The 16,676-nt window shown below is 39.1% G+C and overlaps 1 gene segment (V, D, J or C); it reads right to left on the reverse strand.

Annotated features, from left to right (window-relative positions):
- Positions 1-9,922: 9,922 nt before the first annotated feature.
- On the reverse strand, positions 9,923-10,754 carry LOC133255880 (T cell receptor delta variable 1-like). The segment is given in 2 exon segments: positions 9,923-10,421; positions 10,639-10,754. Coding segments are annotated over 2 exon segments (369 nt in total).
- Positions 10,755-16,676: the final 5,922 nt, after the last annotated feature.

Consider the following 16,676-nt stretch of genomic DNA (forward strand, 5'->3'; position numbering starts at 1 on the left):
AGCCTGCTTATTTAACTTTTATGCAGAGTACATCATGTGAAATGCCAGGCTGGATGAAGCCACAGGATCAGTGATGAAACTGGCAAAGTGCTCCTCTCCATTTATTCTGATCAAGTATCTTCAACATAGGAAAGTTCTGCAGCCTAGGTCTGTGGAACATTCTGCTTCAGGTATGGATTTTGCATCTTGTTGCCCAGCCAATCAGAGATAAGACCACATACATGTACTAGAAATACACCATTTCTGCCCTAAAATCAACTTCCTGTGGTTCAAAATGAGGAATCAAACACTGCTTTCTTGAAACCAGCTTCACAAACATTGTAGATATCTCTTATGAGCTCACAATGCAAAGAAAGCTGGCAACCTTTCAGAATTGGGTTGCCTTGGGATGGACTGCTGTTATTCAACTTGAGAGAGATTGGGATTGCAAATGTGGCAGGAAACATACTTTGATTAGAAATCTTTTACACAAAATTTCAATAAAATTTATAAACTTTCAAATCACCAATTTATAAATGTGTGCAAATGCTATGTGTTATATTATCTTTCTGCACACTATTCTAATAGAAAAGATATGCAATAGAGATATTATTTCCAACTTAAAAACAAGAAAACTAAAGCTGAAACAGATCAAGTAACTAACTTGAGATCACATATATGATAGGTAGCATAGTAAGAATCACAATATATATCTACTTGGCTAAGTAGTCTATTCCCTGGGATTTCCTAGTGGCGCAGATGGTAAAGAGTCTCCCTGTAATATGGGAGACCCAGGTTCAATCCCTGGGTCAGGAAGATCCCCTGGAGAAGGAAATGGCAACCCACTCCAGTATTCTTGCCTGGAAATTCCCATGGACGGAGGAGCCTGGCAGACTATAGTCCATAGGTCACAAAGAGTCAGACATGACTGAGTGACTTCCTTTTCACTTTCAAGTAGTCTATAGTGTTTGGAATTTGCCATGCGACCTACATTTGTGATACTCAGTAATTGTGTAAGTGTTAACAAAGTTACATTCTAAAAATACTGGGAACCTACTTTGCAGTTATCCTTCCTAATAGCCCCAAAATGAGAAGCAACCAAAAGTGAAACATCTGGTGAGTGGATAAACAAAATGTAATTAATTAGTCAATGAATTTCTATTCATCAATAAATATGAGTGAAATACTAATGTATACTACAAGATAAATAATTTTTTTTAAATTATGTTAAGGAAAAATAGCAAAACACAAAATTACATATTTAAAGTTCCCATGTATATGAAATATTCACAAAAGGAACTTATAAAGCTGTAAATTAGATCAGTGTTTGCTGGGGGGCAAGCATGGAAATAAAGAACAACTATAATTGGGGATGAAGGATAATTTACTAAAAATTATTAAACTGGAAATTCAAAATGGATGAATTTTAGGGAATGTCACTTATACCTCAGTACAGTTGCTTAAAAATAAATAAGAATTTTGTTCTGTCTTACCTGTGTCACAGTACAGGAATAATGTTAGTTTAATTCAACATGTAGGTATTTATTTAAACAGTGATTTTGTCCACAATTTCCCTAGGACCTTTAAAAATTATAAAAGCAACATTATCTGTGAACTCAAAATGTAGTTGAAAAAATAAAATATGTCTAGGGAAAATTTACAAGTACAAGATAGTATAAATAGAGACTGTTCAGAATCTAAATCTACGTCTTGGAATCTGGTACTGCAGACTGACTACAAACCTTCTTTACAGGGAACAACTGAAATAAGCAAAGTAAACAGTATGGTTGTTGTTCAGTAGGTAAGTCAACTATTTGTGACCCCAAGGACTGCAGCATGCTAGTGTCCTCTATCCTCCACTATGCCCTGGAGTTTGCAAAAATTCATGTCTATTGAGTTAATGATGCTATCTAACCACCTCTTCTCATCTCACCTAAACACTATGGGATAGGTGCTAAACATCAGAGCAGTGCCTTCCACCAGCTTAGTCACTCAGTGAATTAAGTAAACCTGGTGAGTTACAGTCCATGGAGGATACTCTTTTCAACCTCCATGGACTGTAACTCACCAGGTTTATCTGTCCATGGGAATCCTCCAGGCAAGAATATGGGAGAGGCTTGCCATGCCCTCCTCCAGGGGATCTTCTAACCCAGAGGTCAAACCCAGGTCTCCTGCATTGCAGGTGGATTCTTTACCATCTGAGCCACCAGGGAAGCCCATGAATACTCAAACTTAAATCATGTTCCTAAATGAGAAACAGGATTGGAAGGTTTCTCAACAGCTAACCTCTGACTTACCTTCCCAAGAAAAGAAATGCAGCTACAGTTAATAAAGGAATATCTGAAAAGTCTCATTCACATCTCCTATTTAGAAGTATAAATGTATGTTTGGGGGAGGGGATGCTAGACAAACAGTAGTGTAGTGTAGTGTATTATTAGTTGCTCAATTGTGTCTAACTCTTTGCAACCCCATTGACTGTAGCCCACCAGGCTCTACTGTCCATGGGATTCTCGGTGCAAGAATACCAGAGTGGGTTACCATGCCCTCCTGCAGGAGATCTTCTGGATCCAGGGACTGAACCCATGCCTCTTATGTCTCCTTCATTGACAGGCAGGTTCTTTACCACTAGCACCACTTTGGAAGCCCTGACAAACAGAGGTCACTACAAATCAATTTCCTTTTTCTTTTCTCCAGATCACAGCAATCAGCCCACTTGAGGATTGGATTGTAAGAACATGACCACACCATTCAGAAAGCTCATTTGCTATGGACCTTATTTCTGATGAGACGACTAATTCTTTGATAAATTTACCCACATATTGGAGGGGCTGTGTCCAAACCAGGAAGTATAGGCCTCTAATAGCAGGAAGCATTCCTTCAACTAATATGGCAGAATCCTGAAATCTAAAGCTATCATAATTATCATAATTATGAAATAGAGGACAAGCCAATTGACCACTACTGCTGCTGCTGCTGCTAAGTCATTTCAGTTGTGCCCGACTCTGTGTGACCCCACAGACGGCAGCCCCCTAGGCTCCTCTGTCCCTGAGATTCTCCAGGCAAGAATACTGGAGTGGCTTGGCATTTCCTTCTCCAATGCATTAAAGTGAAAAGTGACAGTGAAGTCGCTCAGTCGTGCCGGACTCCCAGCGACCCCAAGGACAGAAGCCTACCAGGCTCCTCCATCCACTGGATCCTCCAGGCAAGAATACTGGAGTGGGGTGCCATTGCCTTCTCCAATTGACCACTAGATAAATCAAATAAATCTTCCTGAAGTGGCTTGCAAGGTAGAAATGTTGACAAATATAGATAAATTAAATGAGTCTTATTTAATATTTTAGAGTTTGGATACTGTGAACTCTAGAAATACTTTTATCTTTTGCACTACACACACAGACACATACTCACATACATCGGCTTCCCAGATGGCTCAGTGGTAAAGAATCCACCTGCAATGCAGGAGACATGAGTTTGATCACTGGGTCAGGAAGAGAAGCAAAATGCAGTGTTTATCACAGGGCACCAAGCAAGTAGCCCATGCAGCCAGGACTCAAAGTCTGGAATCCCCAGATGGCTTTGAGGAAAATGTTTTTAAAGATCAGGTGAGGGAAAGGAGTTGTGGGGTGTGTGATCAGCTTGTGGACATTCTTATTATTCGTTGGTGGTGAGGTAATCAGTTGTCAACACAATCAACCTTTTGTTTCCAACCAGTCTGTGTACTGGGGCTTCATTAATAGCTGAAACAGTAAAGCATCAACCTGCAATGCAGGAGACCTGGGTTTGATACCTGGGTCAGGAAGATCTCTGGGAGAAGAAAATGGCACCCACTCCAGTATTCTTGCCTGGAGAATTCCCTGATCAGATGGCAATCCACTCCAGTATTCTTGCCTGGATAACTGCATGGACAGAGGAGCCTGGTGACTACAGTTCATGGGGTTGAAAGCAGTCTGACACAATTGAGCAACTAACACACGCAGTCTGAGGTCTAGTGTTTGTGATCACATACAGTTAACTTCTTGCACTTGGTAGGGGTTTCAGATTCTGCAAAAGAGCTCAAAGGACTTGGCTCAGAATGTTACACACAGTCCTTGAGGGGTTTCTGAAGAAACCTTCAGAAAATAGTTTAATGGCTAAACTATTGGAGAAGACTCTTGAGAGTCCATTGGACAACAAGGAGATCAAACCAGTCAATCTTAAAGGAAATCAGTCCTGCATATTCATTGGAAGGACTGATGCTGAAGTTGAAGCTCTAATACTTTGGCCCCCTATATGAAGAACTGACTCATCGGGAAAAACCCTGATGCTGGGAAAGACTGAAGACAGGAGGAGAAGGGGATGACAGAGGATGAGATGGCTGCATGGCATCCCCGACTTGATGGACATGAGTTTGAGCAAGCTGTGGGAGTTGGTGATGGGCAGGAAGCCTGGCGTGCTGCAGACATGACTGAACTGAATTGAAAGTATTATTGTTTTGTCTTGCTTTATTGTTTTCCTTTCTTTCTGCACTTTCTAACTTCTCTGATTAAATTTATACTTTGGAACTTGGTGAAGGTCTAGGAGCTAAAGTTTTTCTACACATAAGAGGCAGAGAGAGGACATTGCAGGGGCAGATGGAGTAATCTGTTCCAGGAAGGCCTCATAAAGTCCTGCTTAATTACTTATAGATAGATAGATAATCTCCTGTGTGTGCTATGTATTGTTCAGGAATGCAGGATGCAACACTGAAGAGCAATTAAAAACAAACAAAAAAAGGCCTACATTGCAGTAGGAGGAGAAAAAATTAAAGTTTTGTTTTTTTAAAAATTAGACAATTTTAAGTAGTGATAAGCACTTTGAAGACATTACAAAACTGTGTTAAGATAGAGAGTGACTCTTGGGATGAGGAAAGGCATCAGCCCTAAGTAGGGTATGGAGGGAGGGCTCCACTCTGACACTTACTCTGCAACAGCAGGCTGGGCGCTGAACCTCTCTCGTGTTCAACTTTATTTCTGTAAGTAGCCAGTATCTTTCTGCTGGTCATTGGGCTCAGCATTGGCATTCATTATTCCATTCACTTCTTATAAGAACCCCGAATGGTAAATTCTACCAATAACCACAGTGCAGAGATGAGGAAACTGAAGCATAAAAATTCTTGTCACAATTGCAAGGTCGCACAATTAATGAATGCTAGATCTAGAAACACAATCTAAGTCTCTGGTCTTAAGCACTTTGTTCCACTGTCTTCCTAAAGTAGGGTGGACCCAATCTTGAGGGGTTCTAGTAAGAATTGCGAACACACATGCAAATCACCTAGTGCAGGGCCTTCTCTGTCACAGGCTCTCAACCAGCTGTGGTCATGCACAAAACCTTGGAGGATGGGAAGCCATGGTCTGAAATTCCAGACAGTGTATCTACAAGATAAAGCTCAATATTTTCTGAGGTTTGTTTAGCAGTTTACACAGAAGATTTCATGTGTTATCATAAATATTAGTGATCTATCATGTTTCTTACTGTTAATGGGAAATCAGTTCCCATTAACTGATATTAACCACCTTAAATATAAACTATTACATTGAGACAATGGGTAGCATAATATAACATAGAAAGAGTATACCAAGCTGTGTTTGCTACTACAGTCTATTAGTATTTTTGTAATTGACTTTTGCTCCCACTTCTCAGGATATTTCTACACTACAAGAAAGGACAACCAGTAAATGCAATTTGACTTAATAGATAAAAATCTCCCATCTTGTGCAACAATTCCAAACTTTCTATTCATGCAGCCATAGTCATCTCATGTGTTTATTTCTCATTTGGAACCAATCACTCTCACATCTGTCTGGCAAAAGCAAAACACAAAAAACAAAACAAACAAAACAAACAGCCAGTTTTCCTGAATCCTCTCCCTCTTGATTTCTGCACTGGGAAGTTTACTGTCTGGTACAGCCTTGGCAGCTCCTATTGCGATTAGGCTTCCCCACAATTTAATCCATGATCACTGGAGGGGAGCAAAGAAGCCAGAGAAAGCCTCACAAAATGTTTGAGCAGGACACCAGGTGGCAGTATATCAGCTTTCATTCTTGCTGCACGCAGTGTGCTAGAAGTCTGATTCTCAGGACAGAAAAACAGATTTCGACAAAGGATTCACAAAGGGGTTACATTTGAGTTGAAACATGAAGGGATTCAGAGGTGCATCATGTTTATATTTGGGGGATAGCATCACTGGCTCAGTGGTAAAGAATCCACCTTCCAGTGGATTCAATCCCTGGGTCTGGAAGATCCCACAGAGAAGGAAATGGCTACACACCCCAGTATTCTTGCCTGGGAAACCCCATGGGCAGAGGAGCCCTTGGTTTTCCCAGCACACTATTACTTAAGAAACTTATTAAAGCATCCAGCACTGTGAACTAGTTAGTGGATGCTTTTCTCATTTACTGATCCTGGGACAGTTGAATCTATGTTTGGCATTTTCTTTCTTAGTTTCCTTTAGCGTCCAGTTTAAACCACTAATGTCACCACGACTGAGACATCCAACCACCCAGTTCTGGAGCCAAGTGCTTCTCCGTAGTCCAGACCCTGCTTCTAAGCAGCCCTCTAAAATGCAACACACTGGCCAATAATAAAAGGTAGAGAAGATTTTCACAATTAGGAAAGATAGGGCTCATTCCCAAAGTATTTTTGTTTTTTAAGGAAACAGTAAAACCTATCTCTTAGGGTTTTGATATTTGAATTAGATAATGAATCTGAAATGCAAACTACAGTGCCTGACATCGAGTAAAGCTCAGTAAATATACCAACTTTCTTTTTTCCAGGAAATCCTACCTCTTCTTCAATGTCCAGGTCTGTGATTTGTTACTGTTTGTTCTTTTCTCCACATGGGTTCAATGATGGAAGCTTCTAGAAAATTCACTTAATCACTTAGTTTCCTGGAGACAGTCATTATTTCTCCCTGTTTCCTGGAGTCATATTCTCCTAGCCACATTGATACATTCAGAGTATGGAAAGGACCCAGATGGAATGCTGAGATAAAGTATTATTTTCCTTTCCCTAATTAATAATAATATTATTGGATATCTTATTTCTGAGTTATATCTCTAAGATTTTGTCATTCTTTATTATCTGTTTTCTTAATGATTTAAAGGAACTTCTAACATATTCTGCATTTGAGTCCTTTTTCAGAAATATTCATTGCAAATGTAGTTTAACAGTTTGTGCATTGACTTTCAAAACTCTTAGCAGAGATTTATAACAAACACAATTTAAAAATATATTTTCAGGTTCACAAGAAACTGGCTTGGATATTTAGTTTGTTTTCTTTAAACTCTTTAATTTTTTTTTTTTTTTTTTTTACCTTGGTGGCTTCTATTGCTTCTGATGTGAAGTTATCAGTTCAATTCAGTCGCTCAGTTGTGTACTACTTTTTGCGACCCCATGGACTGCAGCACACCAGGCTTCCCTGTCCATCACCAACTCCTGGAGCTTGCTTAAACTTAAGTTCATCGAGTCAGTGATGCCATCCAACCATCTTATCCTCTGTATTCCCCTTCTCCTGCCTTTAATTTTTCTCAAAATCAGAGTTTTTTTTCCAATGAGTCAGTTCTTTGCATCAGTTGGCCAAAGTATTAGAGTTTCAGCTTCAACATCAGTCCTTCCAATGAATATTCAGGACTGATTTCCTTTAGAAATGACTGGCTGGATCTCCTTGCAGTCCAAAAGCATCATAATATCAAGAAGTGTGGTGCTGGAGAAGACTTTTGAGAGTCCCTTGGACTGCAAGGAGATCAAAGTAGTCAATCCCAAAGGAAATCAACTCTGAATACTCATTGGAAGGACTGATGCTGAAGCTGAAACTCCAATACTTTAGCCACTCGTTGAGAAGAGTCAACTCATTGGAAAAGACCGAGCCTAATGCTGGGAAAGATTGAAGGCAAAAGAAGAGGGCAGCAGAGGATGAGACGATTGTATGGTACCACCAAATCAAAGGACTTGAATTTCAGCAAACTCTGGGAGTAGTGGAAGATAGAGGAGCCTGATGAGCTGCAGTCCATGGAGTCACAAACTGTCGGGAGCCACATTAGGCATTACTGACAAAATGGAGGCACGGCCCCAGCCCCCTCTCCTCATTCCACAGGCACGGACCCGGGATGAAGGAGTTAGGCCTTGTAATTCTGACTTGTTTTTTCCTCTCTTTGGCTGGGGTGACTGAAAAGGAATATTAAGTTGCTTATTGTTCTTGAGAGGAGCATGAGAAGGCACAAAGCCTTCTGCAGCTGTGCTCAGAGAATAATTCATAAAGTTAATCATTGATATTTGTTCAAGGACTTTTACAAAAGAGTGTTCCAGGATGAGCACATAGGCCGTAGCTTGAGGCCATGGGAGGGATTGATATCTGAAGCCTATTTGTGGGGAAAATGTTTATGGCAAAGGAGTTTACTGAATTTAAGGCTTAGAAATAATTAAAATAGTTAGAAGTTAAAGATTTAAGAAATGTTGTAATGTTAGCGTATTTTATTATAGCTTATAGAGGTTAGGAATTTTAGAGATACTAGTAGCTAGAAGTCTTTTTAAGAGATAGTGAGCTCAGGATGTTAGGGGCCAACAGGATTTAGAAAGATTAGAAATAAACTGAGAAATGTAGCATGAGTTACAATGTAATCACAAGTAAACTATAGGACACATAAGAGGAAGTAGATAATAGATGGTAAAGCTGATTCTGAGAGAATCACTGAAGCTGGAACTCTGTTTGAAGAGCAACAATGATTTATGGAGATAATAAATCTGGGTGAGGGGGAGCTGAAAATGTCAAACCTCTGACCTAATGTTTTTGTAAAAGTATAAAACAGAATGTTAAACTTCAAATAAATAGGCAGTCCAAGAAAACTGAGAGGCTGTCTCATTACTCGCTGACACCGTTCCTCCCTTCAGGTTGAATCCCTGGCTGCTGGAGCTAGACTCCAGCAACAGTCAGACACGACTTAGTGACTGAACAGCAACAACAACATGAGCAAGAAGCATAGCTTTCCAATCATCCTTATTCAAAAGTGGTTAAAAGAGTACAGATGGATGACAAGTTACCAAAGAGGGTACTATAGCAGCTTTGATCTATCTTAACTAACTGAAAACATCTTTCCCAGAATGTGCTTCCCCATATTGTTCTGACTTAGGGTTGGCCACCAAAGGAACTTGTCTAACATTTGGAAGATAGTTGTGATGAAGCAGCCATAGTTTTTATGTTTGGGGGTTTGGTGCAGGCCTCCAGGAACTACGGTTACTCACACGTGTTACTGATGATCTGATAGTTCATTTTATTGTTGACTCACAACTCCTTCACTTCCAACCAAATCTCCTCCTCATCTTCTCTTTGTCTTGGGCCAAGTGTGTATGTAAGCATGATGCCAAATGACACCTACTTCTCCTAAGGTCACCCACTACTGTGAAACGGAGGGAGGTGAGACATAGACAAGTTTTAGTGTTTCTTTGTGAGCTCCATTATCTTTATGGTTCTAATATGTCATTGTGAGTCACAGTTCGTTCATGCTTCAGTCTCTATCCAATATTCTTCTACAAATATTACTCCAACCAACTAACACTAAATTCAGTCTCAACACCAGATACTAATATAATAGCTTTGAATACAGTCTTATACCAGACCAACAATTGCCTGAATTCTAATCTTTATAACTAATTTCTTATTCAACAGACACCATTAGTGGTTCTGCTTCTCTGATTATACCTTAAGTGACACAACTCTAAGAAGAAAGGACTAAGGAAATGATTTTCATGATGATTCATGATAACTATACCCAGATTTGTGATGTGAGTGTATTTTAGTGAAACTGTCACTTTAAATTATTATGGAGCAAGTTTACAGCTTAAGACAACTTTACACATCTTCTGTATGATTGACTTAAAGTCAAGAATTCAAGAGGAGAATATATTAGTCAACAGTCACTCTGGACACCTGTTTCCAAATGACATCAAAGAAGCTTTTATTTAGAATTAAATCCTCTGATCCAGACTACAGATGAAAACTGCAGGACTACCATTTCTTGCCTGGGGTCTGCAGGTGTGCATTTCAGCTGGGGTCCTGCAGCAGGGGTCTCTCTTTTATTTACTTCTGGGGTTTTTGTTCAGCTTTTCCTATTACTTCAAGCACTGTGAGTCCAAGAGAAGACAGAAGTACTTTGCAGAATCTTCCAGCTCTAAGGCTGAAATGGTGAGGCTGATGGACTTATGAGCTTTCTGGAAATTTACAGAGTAGCGGCCGTCTCTCGCATTCCCATCATCTGAATACTGACGAATAAGATAAGTCATCTGTCCACTGGGAATCTGCTTGTACCAAAAAATGTAGTAGCGGAACATGTCCCAACTTGTTTCATACCGACAGTTCAGGGTGACTGCCTTTCCCACTTCACTGACTATGTCTGGCTGGTCTTGAGTAACACTCTGGGCCACACCAGATCCTGTGGAAAAAAGAAGAAAGCAGAGCTGAAATAGTGAACAAAATAATGTAGAAATTAGACCTGTTTTGGACCCAAATATTTACAAACCTAACTGAAATCCTAAGATGCTTGCTTTTCTCCAATCTCCTTTCTTCCCTAAGTCCCTGTGAAGCTCCATGTGCCTGTGTGCAGTCCTTTCACCCTGAACAAAAGCACCCATGTTTGGAAGCATCCCTACCAGAGAAGGTGAAGGCCAGGAACACCCAGAGCAGGCTGGAGAGCGGCATGAGGCATGGATTCCCTTGCACAAATGTGTTTAATTCTGCCTCAAGCTAAGATTTCAGTGTCTTTGAGTGCCTGGCAGCACATATACACAGTACCTGGTTCCTGTGTGGCTCCTCCCTCAGACAGGAAGTGGGGGTTGTCATATTCCTAGACCAGCTGGTCTGTGCTCAGATGGAAAAAAGTTTGGCTCACCACAAATTTTTACTTTGTCTACTCATGTTTCCCTGGTCATTAAATTTGTCAGATCCTGAAAAAGGGCTTGAAAAAGGCAATTAATATTAAAGATTTGAATTGAAGGGAACTAAAGGTTAAACAAGTTGACATACACTGTTAATTATTTAGTACAATTATTTGCCATCCTGTTTAAGATATAATTTTGTATAGCCTATGAAACTTTCTTGAAATCTACTGATTTGTCATTCATCTAGCTTATACTTACTTTTCTCCATCCAGAATCTATTGACTGTTTTAAAACACTCACAGATCTTAGGCCTTCTGGGAGAAAAGCAATCTTATCCAAAATAATTAATGTATCTCTTTTGTTTTTTTTCACTGAGGTCCAGGGCTGTACTTAGATTTTTCAATAAATAAAATCCCTGCAATGTGAAATGATTTTAGAAAACCAGCCCATCTGAATTTCAGAGCCTATTCAGTGATATATATTAAATGAAATTATAACCAGAATAAAATATTATTCTTTTGAAATCTGATATTTATTTCATATCTATCAAGAAATTGATATTAATACAATTTTAGCAAAATATCATAACCTTATACATCAATTTTGATATACACTCTTAGGTTTTCATACATCACTCTAGAGGAAAACAACAGAATGGGAAAGACTAGAGATATTTTCAAGAAAATCAGAGATACCAAAGGAACATTTCATGCAAAGATGGGCTTGATAAAGGACAGAAATGGTATGGACCTAACACAGGAAGAAGAAGATATTAAGAAGAGATGGCAAGAATACACAGAAGAACTGTACAAAAAGATCTTCATGATCCAGAAAATCACGATGGTGTGATCACTCATCTAGAGCCAGACATCCTGGAATGTGAAGTCAAGTGAGCCTTAGAAAGCATCACTACGAACAAAGCTAGTGGAGGTGATAGAATTCCAGTTGATCTATTTCAAATCCTGAAAGATGATGCTGTGAAAGTGTTGCACTCAATATGCCAGCAAATTTGGAAAACTCAGCAGTGGCCACAGGACTGGAAAAGGTCAGTTTTCATTCCAATCCCAAAAAAAGGCAATGCCAAAGAATGCTCGAACTATCGCACAATTGCACTCTTCTCACACCCTAGTAACGTAATGCTCAAAATTCTCCAAGCCAGGCTTCAGCAATATGTGAACCATGAACTGCCTGATGTTCAAGCTGGTTTTAGAAAAGGCAGAGGAACCAGAGACCAAATTGCCAACATCCACTGGATCATGGAAAAAGCAAGAGAGTTCCAGAAAAACATCTATTTCTGCTTTATTGACTATGCCAAAGCCTTTGACTATGTGGATCATAATAAACTGTGGGAAATTCTGAAAGAGATGGAAATACCAGATCACCTGATCTGCCTCTTGAGAAATCTGTATGCAGGTCAAGAAGCAGCAGTTAGAACTGGACATGGAACAACAGACTGGTTCCAAATAGGAAAAGGAGTACGTCAAGGCTGAATATTGTCACCCTGCTTATTTAACTTATATGCAGAGTACATCATGAGAAACACTGGACTGGAAGAAACACAAGCTGGAATCAAGATTGCCGGGAGAAATATCAATAACCTCAGATATGCAGATGACACCATCCTTACGGCAGAAAGTGAAGAGGAACTAAAAAGCCTCTTGATGAAAGTGAAAGTGGAGAGTGAAAAAGTTGGCTTAAAGCTCAACATTCAGAAAATGAAGATCATGGCATCCGGTCCCATCACTTCATGGGAAATAGATGGGGAAACAGTGGAAACAGCGTCAGACTTTATTTTTCTGGGCTCCAAAATCACTGCAGATGGTGACTGAAGCCATGAAATTAAAAGACGCTTACTCCTTGGAAGGAAAGTTATGACCAACCTAGATAGCATAATCAAAAGCCAGAGACATTACTTTGCCAACAAAGGCTCATCTAGTCAAGGCTATGGTTTTTCCTGTGGTCATGTATGGATGTGAGAGTTGGACTGTGAAGAAGGCTGAGCACCGAAGAATTGATGCTTTTGAACTGTGGTGTTGGATAAGACTCTTGAGAGTCCCTTGATCAGCCCTGGGATTTCTTTGGAAGGACTGATGCTAAAGCTGAAAGTCCAGTACTTTGGCCACCTCATGTGAAGAGTTGACTCATTGGAAAAGACTCTGATGCTGGGAGGGATTGGGGGCAAGAGGAGAAGGGGACGACAGAGGATGAGATGGCTGGATGGCATCACTGACTCGATGGACATGAGTCTCAGTGAACTCCGGGAGCTGGTGATGGACAGAGAGGCCTGGCGTGCCGGGATTAATGGGGTTGCAAAGAGTCGGACACGAGTGAGCGACTAATCTGATCTGATCTGATAAATTCTTGTTAGTTCAGTCAGTTCAGTTCATATCACCACTGAAATCATGACACAAAACTGTTTCATATCTCTAAAGAAATCCCCTTTGAATACCCTCCCCATCCCTGCAGCTCTTTATAGCCCTGCTAACTACTCATCTCCTTTTCATCTTTATATTTTGTGCCTTTGAGAATGTTGTTTAAGCAAAATCACACTATGTAAGCATCATAATAATCCAATAAGTGTAATCATATACCATGTGGCCTCTGAGATTGACTACTTTTTCATTCACCATAACATCCTGAGATCCATCTAGGCTATTTTTATTTAGTCTCTAAGTCCTGTCTGACTCTTCTGTGACCCCATATACTTTAGCCCACCAGGCTCCTCTGTCTATGGAATTTTCCAGGCATGAATACTGAAGTGAGTTGCCTTTTCCTTCTCCAGGGGATCTTCTTGACCCAGAGATCAAACCCATGTCTCCTGCTTGGCAGGTGGATTGCTTACCACTGAGCCACCAAGGAAGCCCCGTCTGGGCTATTGCAGTAATCTGCTTCTTTTAATCACTACCGACTGTTACCATCTTATAATGTTCTGATTTTGGATTTGTTTACCTTACAGTGGCAAGACAGTGATGAACTTTCAGGATAAAGTAGAAACCGTACTTTGAATTTTTAAATATGATCTTTTCCCATGCTAGTAACATGTGGTAAAACATTCCCTGGTGGTTCTGGGCAGCAGCAGTGAGCTGAGCTCCGGGCCAGCCCTGAGATCATGACAGTAAACAACTGACACATTCACTCTGTACTCCTACAACCATTCTGTTTTTTACTTTTAGTGTGTGTGTGTTAAGTTCCTACAGTTGTGTCCGACTCTTTGAGATTGTATGGACTGTAGCCCACCAGGCTCCTCTGTCCATGGGATTCTCCAGGCAAGAATACTGGAGTGTGGTGCTGTGCCCTCCTCCAGGGGATCTTCCTGATCCAGGCATTTAACCTGCATCTCTTATGTCTCTGCTTTAGCAGGCAGATTCTTTATCCATTAGAGCCACCTTGGAAGCCCCACTTTCAGTACAGTACTCAATAAATTATATGAGATTTTCAACACTTTAATATAAAATAGACTTTGTGTTAGATGATTTCACCCAGCTGTAGGTTAATGTCAGTGTTGAGCACCTTTAAGGTAGACTGGGTTCAATTCAGTGGGTTAGGTATATTAAATGCATTTTCCATTTATGCTCCTCTCAACTGAAAATGGTTTATTGAAACACAATTCTATTGCAAGTTGAGAAAAATCTATAAATATTATGTCATTGTACAGATGTATTACAGTGGATTTATTTGTCTATTCACCCACTGAAGAACATTTGCCTGGTTTCCAGTTTTTGATCATCAGAAACAGAGCTGCTATGAATATTCAAATACAGATTTTGAATGAATATAAGATTTTCATTTTTCAAGCATTAATACCCAGGAGTGTGATTGCTGAGCTGTAAGGCAAGTGAATATTTAAGTTTAGGTGAAACTGCTGAACATTTTTCCAGAATGGCTGGACCATTCACCCACCAGCAATGTATGAGTGATCCAATTTCTCTGCAGTTTTGCCAGAACTTGGCATTGTTAGCATTTTTAATTTTAGCCTGTGAGAAATGTGAAGTGTTATCTCTTTGTGGCTTAATTTGCTTTTCCCTAATTACTAATAATGCTAATCATCTCTTTATATTCTTATTTCATTACCAGATAGCTTTTTGGTAAAGTGTCTGTGTGAATCTTTTATCCAGGTTTCAACTGGATTGTTTGCTTTCTTCCTAATGAGTTCAGAGAGTTCATTATATTCAGAATACAGTCTTTTGATGAAAATATATTTACAAATATTTCCTGCAATTCTGTGGTTTATCTTTTTCCTTATCTAAACATTTTTAATTTTGATGAAATCTGGTTTTTTTATGGATTGTGCTTTTGGTGTCATGTCAATAGTCTTTTTGTCCAGACGTAGGTCATGAAGATATTCTCTTGTGCTTTTCCTAAAAGATTTGTAATGTTACATTTTATACCTGGATGTATGGTTCATTTTGAGACTGTACTCAAATTTTCATATAAGATGTGATATTTAAGTCGTTTCAATTGTTTCCCAAGAATATCCAATTGTCCTAATCTCATTTGCTTATAAAACTATGTTACTGCTCTAGAATTGAAAGAGACACGTGTACCCCGATGTTCATCACAGCACTGTTTACAATAGCTAGGACACGGAAGCAACCTAGATGTCCATCAGCAGATGAATGGATAAGAAAGTTGTGGTACATATACACAATGGAGTATTTCTCAGCCATTAAAAATAATACATTTGAATCAGTTCTAATGAGGTGGATGAAACTGGAGCCTATTATACAGAGTGAAGTAAGTCAGAAAGAAAAACACCAGTACAGTATATTAATGCATATATATGGAATTTAGAAAGATGGCAACAATGACCCTATATGTCAGACAGCAAAAGAGACACAGATATAAAGAACAGACTTTTGGACTCTGTGGAGAAGGCGAGGGAGGGATGATCTGAAAGAATAGCACTGAAACATGTATATTACTGTAAATGAAATGGATGACCAGTCCAAGTTCAATGCATGAAACAGGGCACTCAAAGCCAGTGCACTGGGAAAACCCAGAGGGATGGGATGGGGGGGAAGTGGGATGGGGGTTCAGGATGGGGGACACATGTACACCCATGGCTGATTCATGTCAATGTATGGCAAAAACCACCACAATATTGTAAAGTAATTAGCTTCCAATTAAAATAAATAAATTAATTTTTTTAAAAAACCACTTTGCTACCTCTATAGAATTGTCTTTGCATTTTGTCAAAAAATAAGCTTTCCAGACCTGTGTGGATCCACTTCTATACAATGACTCAGTAACATAAACTTGTTAATGATACACTTTCATTCCCTTAGAATGTAACAGAACCTGCAGAATAGTTCTTTTTATTTATTATATTTATAATTTGTATTTTTTCTTTTTTCCTTTGATAATTCTACCTAGGAATATATCAAGTTTATTAATTATTTTAACAAAATTAACTTTGTATTTCATGGTTATCTCCATAGATTTATATTTTACCAATTAGACATTTTATTTTTTACTTCTTTCAGTTTATGTTGGGTTTAATTTGCTTTTCTATCATCTTTTCTTGAAAGCCTTGATTGTAGTTTATCAACCTTTTTTCTTTAGTAATATAAGTATTTAAAAAGATAAATTTCCTTCTATGTATTATTTTAGCTGCATCTCATACATATTTAATGTGCTCTTACAACATTTACTTTCAAAATATCTTCTAGCATCCATTGTAATTGTTTCTTTAACCTAGGTTGTTTTAAAGTTATAGGTTTTAAATATATACGAACTATTTGGGAGTTTCTAGAGACGTCTCTTTGCACTTAATTTTCCATATCATTTCCATTTTGGTCAAAATATAAATT

Source organism: Bos javanicus, chromosome 10 (assembly GCF_032452875.1).
Source record: "Bos javanicus breed banteng chromosome 10, ARS-OSU_banteng_1.0, whole genome shotgun sequence".
Lineage (NCBI taxonomy): Eukaryota > Metazoa > Chordata > Mammalia > Artiodactyla > Bovidae > Bos > Bos javanicus.